The sequence below is a fragment of the Muscardinus avellanarius genome (assembly GCF_963383645.1).
Source record: "Muscardinus avellanarius genome assembly, chromosome: 12".
Classification (NCBI taxonomy): Eukaryota; Metazoa; Chordata; class Mammalia; order Rodentia; family Gliridae; genus Muscardinus; species Muscardinus avellanarius.
In genome coordinates, this window is record NC_137798.1 from 60,904,422 (window position 1) to 60,915,431 (window position 11,010).

At 36.8% G+C, this 11,010-nt stretch overlaps 1 protein-coding gene across 1 annotated transcript in view; it reads left to right on the forward strand.

Moving 5' to 3' along the window:
• Positions 1-10,280, forward strand: part of KTN1 (kinectin 1) — a 107,273-nt gene extending 96,993 nt beyond the window's left edge. The window contains exons 40-43 of the mRNA XM_080707829.1: positions 1,553-1,636; positions 6,067-6,159; positions 7,541-7,659; positions 10,168-10,280. Of these exons, the coding sequence (XP_080563955.1) occupies positions 1,553-1,636; positions 6,067-6,159; positions 7,541-7,645 (282 nt within the window). The 3' untranslated portion in view covers positions 7,646-7,659; positions 10,168-10,280. The remainder of the gene's footprint in view (positions 1-1,552; positions 1,637-6,066; positions 6,160-7,540; positions 7,660-10,167) is intronic.
• Positions 10,281-11,010: the final 730 nt, after the last annotated feature.

Here is an 11,010-nt window from a genome sequence, read left to right on the forward strand (position 1 = left end):
GGCATTATATATTGGCACTAGGGTTATAGTGCAAGCTGGGCGTGGTGGCGCACGCTTGTAATCCCAGCATTTGGGATGCTGAGAAAGGAGGATCACGTTCATGGCCAAGCCATAGCTACTACTTAGTGAAGCCCTTTGCAATTCATTGAGACCCTGTTTCAAAATAAAAAGAATAAAAAAAAAAAAAAATAGGGCTGGGGTGTACCTCAGAGGTAGAATGCCCCTGAGTTTTATCCCCAGTACTGCTATCCAAAAAAGGATTATGGAGCATTGTAACTGTTTGGACAAGTTGGTTATTGACCAATCTATCATAGAGATTTGTTGTAGTAGTGTTGGTTGGTGTAGTCTTTCACTGCACTCTTTAGCGAAGTCTTTACAGGATGGTCAGCATTGAAGGTTTTTTTTTTTTTTTTTTTTTTTTTGGTGGTACTGGGGTTCCCGGAAACCCTTCTACCTCCAGGCTACACTCCCAGACCTATTTTATACTTTTTTATTTTTTGGAAACAGGGTCTTTTAAGCCAGCACAGCTGGCTTCGAACCTACATGATCCTCCTATCTCCGCCTCCCAAGTGCGGGGATTATTACAAACGTGAGCCGCCACGCACAGTTTAAAAATTTTTTTTTTGGTGGTACTGGTAATTGAAATCAGGGGTGTTCTACCTTTGAGCTATACCCCAGTCCTATTTTATTTTATTTTATTTATTTTATTTTTCACGGTACTGGGGATGGAACCCAAGGGCATTCTACCACCGAGCCATACCCCCAGCCCTATATTTTATTTATTTTGAAACAGGGTTTCACTAAGTTGCAGAGGGCCTCACTAAATAGCTGAGGCTGGTCGAGAACCTGTAATCCTCCTGTCTCAGCCTCCTAAGTTTTGGGATTACAAGTATGGACTACCACACCTGGTTTATTCTTTATTTTGAAACAGGGTCTCACTAAGATGCATAGGGCCTCACAAGTTGCTGAATTTGGCCACAAACCTGTGATCTTCCTGTCCCAGCCCCCGAAGTGTGTGCCACCTCCAGTTCAGTTGATTCTTTTTAATTGAGTTATATAGATTAAGAAAACTCTGAGAAACTAATTGATATGGAAAAGGAGTTGGGGGAAGCCCACCAAGAGCTGCGTGCATGCGTGTCACTATCACTGAACTGCATTATGATGTGAGACCATACACACCAATAAAAGTATAAAAAGTTAATAATATTTCCACTTGCCCTTTAATTTGGAATAATTTTAATAACTTTTATGAATAGTGACTCTTGTAAAAGGTACTTTACATAGAATTTGATGGTTTTGTTTTTGCATTTGCAGTTTTCTACTCTAAACTCTAGTTCATTTCTGTAATTCTTCCTATGTTTAGCTCTACAGAGGAGAACCTTCACTGCTTAGCTTTTTGTATATCTTGTGCAACCTACTGTCTAATCCACTGTGCATAATAATTCTTAGTGATCCCATTCTTTCATATTTATTCTTCAGTCCCTAGAGGTATCAGCATAACCAAAGAAGAATACAAATTAAGATAGTTGTTGTATTCTTTTACTTTTTACAGTTGAAGACACAGTTAAATGAGACACGAACAAAACTTAGAACTGAGCAAGGTGAAAGACAGAAGGTAGCTGATGATTTACCTAAGGTAAGGCACTGCTTGATTTGGAGACAAAACTACAAACCTGTGTTTTGCCTTTGTTCTTAAGCAAACACACTGTTAATTCTGGACTCAGTCTTTTGTACCCTTATAAATTTAAGCTGCTTGTTTTGCATTTTCTGTTTTGGAACTAAACTTTGACTTGCTTTTTCTATTCTTAATTTATTTAATGATTTCATCACACATACTATTTATGAAGCAGTAAAATTTAAATTTATTTAAATTTGTTATATCCATTTTTTTTCAATTGATATGCAGTTTATTTTTGCCACATTTGAGAGCCTAGACAAGTACTACAATGCAGATGTTTTCAAGCAACAATGAAGAGCATTCATTCTTTGTGTTGTTGTTGTCTTTTCCATACTGAGGATGGAACCTAGGACATTCTACCTCTGAGCTATGCCCCCAGCTCTATTTTTTATTCTCCATTTTAATGGCATTAATTAATCATTCACAAAGTATAATTCTATTGCTATTCATGGATAAAACTGAAAGATGAATGCATTTCTGATGTTTTTATAAGTTTGTTTTTTTCATACAAATAGATTTTCTTAATCTCATACACAAACTTTTTTTAAGGATTATATTTCCTTTCTTGGGGGTGTGGGGGAGGTTGAATGTACTGGGAATTGAACTCAGAGCCATTCTGCCTCTGAACTACACCCCATCCCTATTGCATTTTTACTTTAAAACAGAGTTTCACCAAGTTACCACATGCTGGCTTCAAACCTTGATTTTCCTGTCTCAGCTGCACAAGTACTAGGATTAAGGTGTGCCCCATTATGCCCATCTTATAGGATTGCATTTCTTATTCTTTGCATTAGGTTAACAGGTTATTTTTAATTCTGTCATGAGATATTTTAATAGAGTTCTTGTATGCTTTTGTCAAAGCTGTTATAGAGCTTTGATAGTGTTTATGGTAAATACAGTCATTAATAAAATATGTCACTTCTTGAAACTGTACAGTCAAGGGGTATGGTATATCTCAAATTATGTGTATTTTAAGTTTATATTCCTCCCAGCATGGTCTAAGAGTGCCTGTTTCCTGATGCCCCTGATAATAGACATTGTCTAACATTTTAATATTTGATATTTTGTGTGTGTGTCTGTATGTTTGCACTTTATTGGTTCATTTTAATCATGCATCTTGACAAAATTTAGCATGATAAAGGCATACATGCACATAGTACTTTGTGAGCCCTCCCTCAGGTCTCACCTCACCCCACCCCTTTCTTTTTCCCTCCCCACCTTTCTACTGTGCTCAGCACAGTGATTGACTTTGATAAGTGTAAGTGTATATCATGTTCATTGGAGTGTTTTTCTCTTCCAGTCTTGCTCCCTTTTCCCCCTGTTAGGTTACCTCCTACACTAAGGTTTCTTCTCCTTTGGAGTCCCTCCTGTGTCCCAATTTTTCCCTAAGTTCTGCATATGAGGGAGAACATCTGACCCTTCACTTTTTTTTTTTTTTTTTTTTTTTGGATGGGCCTGGGGATGGAACTCAGGGGCATTTGACCTCCAAGCTACACCCCCTGCCCTAGTTTTTATTCTTTAATTTGAAACTGGGTCTCACTGAGTTATAGAGGGCCTCACTAAGTAGCTGAGGCTCTCCGCGAACCGTGATCCTCCGGGCTCAGCCTCCCGAATGCTGGGATTACAAGTGTGCGCCACCATGCCCGGCTGACCCTTCACTTTTTGTGACTAATTTCACTTAGTATAGTATTCTGTAGTTCCATCCATTTCTCTGAAAATGATGTAATTTTGTTCTTTATGGCTGAGTAGAATTTCATTCTGTGTATATCTCATTATTTATAATCCATTCATCTGTTGATGGATATCTTGGCTGTTTCCATAGTTAGGCTACTATGAATTGTACAGCTATAAACACAGATATGCATGGATTACTATGATAGTCTGGTTTCAGTTCTTCTGTGTAGATACCCAGGAGTAGTATAGCTGGGTCTTATGGTAGGTTCATTCCCATTTTTTGAGAATCAGCTACACTATTTTCCAAAGTGCTTACATTAATATGCAATTCCACCAATAGTTTATCAGTTTCTACTTATCCATATCCTCACCAGCATTTATTGTCATTCTAATTGGGGTTAAGTGAAATCTCAGTAATTTTGAATTGCATCTCTCTGATTGCTAATGATGTTGAACATTTTTTCATATACTTATTACTACTTATATTTCTTCTTTTGTGAAGTGTCTAGTTCATTTGACCATTTTTTGAGATATTCTAATGTATTTTTTATAAGTATCTTACAATATCACCTTTAAAAATATGAAAGAAAGCTGGGCGAGGTGACTCATGCCTATAACCCCAGTTCTTGGGAGGCTAAGACAGGAGGATTGCAGGTTTGAGGACAACCTCTGCAAGTAGTGAGACTCTTATCAACCTAATGAGACCCTGTTTCTAAATAAGAAATAAAATCGGGATGGGGGTATAGCTTGAAGATAGAATCCCACTGGGTTCCATTCCCAGTACCACAAAAAAAAAAAATAATAATAATAATAAATAAAAAGAAGTGGGCTTGTTGGTTCTGTATGCTTATAGTTTGTGATTGTTATGCAAAAGTATAGGAATCCAGAAGTGCTTTATATTAGTATAATGTAGATAAACTGTGAATTTAGGAAGTTTGTTTTAGAGGGTAAATGTTGATACATGATACACTCTGTTAAGAGTGAGTTGTGAACTGAGCATGCCTGCAATCCCATTACATGGGAGGCTGAGACAGGAGGATTACAGGTTCAAAGCCAGCCTCAGAAATTTAGTGAGGCTCTCAGCAACCTAGCGAGACCCTGTTTCCAAATAAATAAAATTGGAGTGTAGAATGCTTCTGGGTTCAATCCCCAGTATCACCCCCCCCAAAAAAAAAAGTGAGCTGTGAAGTTATTATGATAGGTCATTTAGTTTTTGACCTCTTGGAAAGTACTTTCAGAATGTTAGTCATATGTTCAAAGATTTAGATATTTGTTTGGTGTAGTGGCACATGCTTGTAATCCCAGTACTTGGGAAGATAAGACAGGAAGATTGCAGGTTTGAGACCAGCTCTAGCAATTTAGTGAGACCCTGTTTCCAAAAAATAAAATAAAATAAGCCGGGCATGGTGGCACACACTTGTAATCCCAGTACTTGGGAGGCTGAGCCAGGAGGATCATGCAGGTTCCAAGTTAGCCTCAGCTACTTAGTGAGGCTCTCAGCATCTTAGTGAGACCTTGTTTCAAAATAAAATGTAAAATAGGCCTGGGATTGTAGCTTGGAGGTAGAAAGCCCCTGAGTTCCATTCCCAGTAACACACACACACACACTATCAATCAATCAATCAATCAATCAATAAATAAATAACAAAGTTGGGCTGGCTGTATAGCTTGGAAGTAGAATGCTCAGAGTTCAATCCTTAGTACCACCCATGAAAAGGGAATATAGATGTGCTAAAATGGCAGTAATAGGTATGTCAGTCACCTGCCTTATATGTGATAGAAGTAATAGATTTATTTCTGTGCAACACTTGATTGGAAATGTACATAAATATTTGTAGACTGAAAAGTTAAAGTACTTTGTATAACAGGAAAGTATAAAATAGTATGTGTGCGTATAACATTTTCTGTTGTTTTTTTCTAAACACATGTATATACAGAGAGGGATCTAGATTAGTAGTCAACAAACCCACATACAGTCCCTCTCAAATATTTTTTCTTTTAGTTTTTGAGAGTATAAAAACCATTTTTATCCCAGCATTCGTGAGGTTGAGACTGGAGGATCACAGTTTGTAGACAGCCTCAGCTCTACTGAGCCCCTTCACAACTTAGTGAGACCCTGTTTCAAAATTAAAAACAAAAACAAAAACAAAATAGGGCTGAGGTCAAATGTCTGGGTTCCATCCCCAGACCCACCCAAAACAATAAATAAATAAAGTCTTAGATGTGAGCTATATTTAAAAATAGACTGTGAGACTGTGGGATAGATTTGGCTGATCCTTAATACTAACCTAAATAATCAAATTTATTTCTATATTTTTGCTTTCTTTAACAGTTTTTGGATTTTCGCTTTTTGACAATGCCTCTTTTTGTAGTGAACATGTATTCCATTTATTCTTTTAATCTGGTGGGGATATAGCTTTTTTTTTTTGGTGGTACTGGGATTCCTGGAAGCCCTTCTACCTCCAGGCTACACTCCCAGACCTATTTTATATTATTTTTAAAATTTGGAAACATGGTGTCTTAAGCCAGCAGGACTGGCTTCGAACCTGCGTTATCCTCTGTCTCTGCCTCCCAAGCTTGGGGATTACAAGCGTGTGTTTTCATGATAAAATTTTACATTGAATTTTGAGAGGAGCTTTAATCTTGTACAAAAAATGTAACAAGATAATTCATTTTGTATGTATTTATCAGCTACCATATTGCTTTCCTTACAGGCCCTACAGTTACTGGATCTTATCCAGTCAAAAATAAGAAAAGCTGCTGGAGACACTATTGTTATTGAGAATAGTGATGTTTCCCCAGAAATGGTATGTGTTTCTTTTAACTCCAAATCTCTTGACTAAATTACCTTTTAAACTATGTGAAGAATAAGCATGCACAAACTCCATCTCTGAGTAAAAACTGCTTCCATTATTTATGTTGTATTCATTCTTTATTCTCAAAGCTGGGGACCAAACCCAGCTCATGCTAGACAAGTACTCTACCGCCCCAGCCCCTATGTGGCACTTTTGTGTGTGCTTGCGTGCGTGCGTGTGTATGCATGAGTGTGTGTGTGTGTGTGTGTGTGTGTGTGTGTGTGTGGCACTAGGGATTGAATACAGGACTATTCTGCTTTTGAGCTACACCCCCAGCTCTGTTTTATTTTATTTTGAAATAGGGCCTCACCAAGTTGCTGAGTGCCTCACCAAGTAGCTGAGGGCGGCTGTGAACCTATGATTCTCCTGTTTCAGCCTCCCAAGTACTAAGATGAGAAGGGTGTGCCACCACACCTGGATATGTTGCACTTTTTTTTTCTTTTTTCTTTTTTTGTGGTACTGGGAATGGAATCCAGGTGCATTCTACTTCTGAGCTACACCCCCAGCCCTATTTTTCATTCTTTATTTTGAAACAGGGCTGTACTGAGTTGCAAAGGGCCTCACTAAGTAGCTGAGGCTGTCCATGAATTGGGATCCTCCCAAAGGCTGGGAATATAAGCATGCACCACCACACCCAGTTTATTTTGCACTTTTTCCCTTAAAGTATTTTATCTCTGAAATGCACTATTTTTGTTAATGTTTCTTTTTACTTTTGCTTAGTGAGATACTATGTTAACTTTGAAGATATATTATAATATAGTGCTTAATTTCTCTTTATATCTGCCTGTTTGAATCTTAGCCCTATCAGTAGCTTCACAAGCAGTTTTGGGTAAATTCCTTAGACTCTCTGCCTTAGTTGGTCATCTGTAAAAGCCACTGATAATAGTACCTGTCTTGTGGGGTTGTTGGCAAGAATGAGATGATATGTAGAAAGAAATAGAGGAGTGGTAACACAACAGAGCCTGGCACCCAGTAAGAACTCTAGATGTAACTGATTTCTACTGTGATGATTGTGTTCTCATTTGCTGTTTTTCAATTTTTTTTCTGAAAGGAAAAAAGGATTTATTTCTGATATTCATAGATTCTAGATTTTTTTTCCCTTTTGTGGCAGAGTGACATTTCTTGCAATATAGTTTTTGGTGCCAACTATTTTTTGCAATATTAGTTATTAGGAAAAAAACATTTTCTATGTGGTTTTTGCTTTTTCTAATTTTCATGTCATTTTTCAGATTTTTCATGTTTGTATTTGGAACAATAAAATATTTTCTGTTTTGGTTGCACATTCCTTTCCTTGTGTTTGGAGTTTTTTTAATTACTTCTGTCTTCTTTTCAGGAGTCTTCTGAGAAGGAGACAATGTCTGTAAGTCTAAATCAGATTGTAACACAGTTACAACAGTTGCTACAGGCAATAAGTCAAAAGCTCACAAAGGAGAAATAACACAACCAGGCAGGGTAAGGAGAACTGAAGTGTTGCTGTCTGTTTATGGGTCATTGGCATAACAGGGGAAAGGGGGTTATATGTGATGAATTTTATCATGAAGAAACTCATTTTACTAAGGAAATATAGTCCTTCTTTATCTGTCTTAGAAGTTACCAGTGACAACCTTTACCTCTTGGAGTTGTGACGGCCTTTACTTTTCTTGGAGTTTCATTTCCATCTTGTGTGTAGTTTGAAGGTCTTTTACTTTGGAGGGGGAAGATCCTTTACTTTTTGCCTATTTTTAAAGCAGACTCATTTGTGACTTGGCTATCTGGGTTTGTTTGTTTTCATTAGTTTATGATTTTAGTTTAGATGAAGTATTTGTATGATATTTCCCCATTTTCTCTCTACCACTGGTAAAATAATGTGACTGTAACATTTTTTACTGATAAGAGATTGAACTGAAAATTAAATCACCACAATTTCCTTTTTTTAACATGAAAAAAATTTTAATTTTATTACATGCCCAAGGCAGTGGAATAATTAAACTTCTGTAATTTCTTCAAGTTGGAAGTATTACTTAAGTTTGCTTTTTGTAGGTAATCTAAGAAATTGATTCTTAGCTGGGCATGGTGGCGCATGCTTGTAATCCCAGCGTTAGGGAGGCTGAGACCGGAGGATTGCAGTTCGCGGACAGCCTCAGCTACTTAGTGAGGCCCTCTGCAACTCAGTGAGACCTGGTTTCAAAATAAAGAATAAAAAAAAGGGCAGGAGGTTTAGCTAGGATGCCCCTGGGTTCCACTGCCAGACCCGCAAAAAGAAAAAGAAAAAGAAAAAAAGAAATAGAGTCTTAATGCCTGAAGTGAGAATTTTATTTGAGGATAAGCAAATTCATCATTGTCAAATCATATTATGAGTTTTATTGCCTGTATTACCTTGGAAAACTCAGAACTCTTAGCACTTAAAAATGACGTGTTCCAAGTGGTAAATACAGGTTTTGTGGTTGTTACCTAGGCTTTTTACCAGTTTATGAATGACTTAAGTCACACTTCTCAAGGCAGGGTATTTGAATATGCCTTGAATATTTCAGATAGTCTCTTTTTGAGGTGGTTTGCTCTAATATAATCATAGTATCCTGGAGACTCAAAGGGACAACTTGGCTGTGAATCACACCTTTCAGCACCCATACATGAGACCGTGATAGCTCTTTAAAGGCCTGAGGGATAGGTTGGGTATCCTAGGAAACTTGATGGACCCTTCATTTTGATGTGCCAGGCCAGGGCCCTGCTGTCTCACTTTTACATCCTCTCCTGCTTCAGTCCATACTCTCTTTAAAATGCTAATTCAGATCAGTTAGCTCTCAGAAGACCTTAGGAATAATATAGCCAGCTCATTCTTTTAACATATCAACAAAGTGACACCCCATCTCAGTCTTTATCCCTGTGACCTTTGTCCTTTATGACCTCTTCCGTTTCCTAGAGTTCACACTTCTGGCTCTCCAAGAACATTCTGGCTCTCCGAGATTAGGAAACAGCCATGCCTTGTAGGGAAACTTTCTTGTGCATCTAATTGCCATGGCTTCATTCTCTCTGCATGTTCCTTCTGTTCAGTCTGGCCTTTTATTTTACTTTATTTTGTGGTGCTAGATATTGAACTCAGGGGCAGTCTGCCCTTGAGCTATATCCCCAACTCCCCACCCTTTTTTTGGAGATGCAGGGCCTTGCTAAATTGCCAAGGCTGGTATTAAACATGTGATCCTCCTGTCTTAGCCTCCCAAGACACTGGGATTGTGGGTATGCACCACCACACCTGTGGGCTCTGTTCAGTCTTAAAAACATGTTCACATGTCTTATTTTAATCTTGTTTTTTCTTCAGGTTATCACCCTAATTTTTTATTTCACTGTTTAACAAGAACTCTTAAAAGAAGGAACTATTCTCACAGTATCTACCTCTTTCCTTGTTACTAACTCATCTTATCCATTCAAGAATGGCTTCTCCTCTTGTCCATTTCAAAGAAACCATTCTTCCTAGAATCATTAATTATTTCCTAAACCTGGATTCAATATTAACATAATGCCCTTCTGTACATATAATGAGATACTGAATATATATGTGAAATATGCTAATGTTCTGAAGTTAATTAACAGGTTTTTGTATTATAAGGGAAGGGCTTCATTTCTGAGACCTTAAAAATTATGAAATTGCCTATTGCCCCTTTCCTTTAGACCTCATCAATATTTACTCAAGGAGAGAGTTGTAAATTTTGTTCTGTCTTTTCATTGCTGCTCATTTGCCTTAGGTTTACATTCTCTTAGTAGGGCTGATAAAAATGAGTTCCCCATGTTGTTCTCAAATGTTTCTGTAGATTTGGGTCACATTTTTAAACATATACCTCAAATCTTCAGAATCCTGAAAATTATTTCTTATTTTAATTACTATTAATGTAAATTGCTTTGATCAAATGAAATATATACAAAACAAATGTATTCTAATTGCCTTTTATTGCTTTGTTTTACAATGAATTTTTTTATCTTTTACAGAGTGCAGTAATTGGGAAACTGTTCATTCGAAGATAACAGAAGGCATTGTATTATATTTTGCCAAATTAAAGCCTTATTTATGTTTTCACCCTTTCTACTTCGTCAGAAACACTGAACAGAGTTTTGTCTTTTCTAATCCTTATTAGACTACTGATTTAAAGAAAACATTTTAAAAAAAGCCAACTCTGTAGACACCTTCAGAGTTTAGTTTTATAATAAAAACTGTTTGAATAATTAGACCTTTACATTCCTGAAGATAAAAGTGTAATCTTTTACCTTATTTTGTTCAATTAAATAGTTCAGAAGATCAAAGTGGTAAAGACAATGTAAAATTTAACATTTTAATACTGATGTTGTACACTGTTTTACTTAACATTTTGGGAGTAACTGCCTCTGACATCAATTCAAGAAAACACTTTTTTTTGTTGCTAATGTAATCAGTTTTTGTAATGGCAGTCAGCAAATAAAGGGATGCTTATTATTCAGACTTGACTTATTCTAATTTTCATTGGGCCTTAACAGATTTCACTAACACTGCATATCAACATAATTTAGAACATTATTAATTGTAACCTTAGAACAAGATAGATCTTGTTGCTCATGTGACCTTTCTAATTAGAACTTTGGTCCTTTTACTATCCCATTATGCAATAGGGCTACAGAAAGAATGAGGCAGGCATTTATAGTTTTGCTCTTTATAAAAGGAGCTCTATTTTTACTCATGATACTTTTTTTTTTTTTTTTGTATTGGGGATTGAATGTAGGGGTTTTCTACCTTGGAGCTATACCTTCAGCTCTTTTTTTTTTTTTTTTTTTTTTTTTCATTTTGAAACAGGGTCTTGC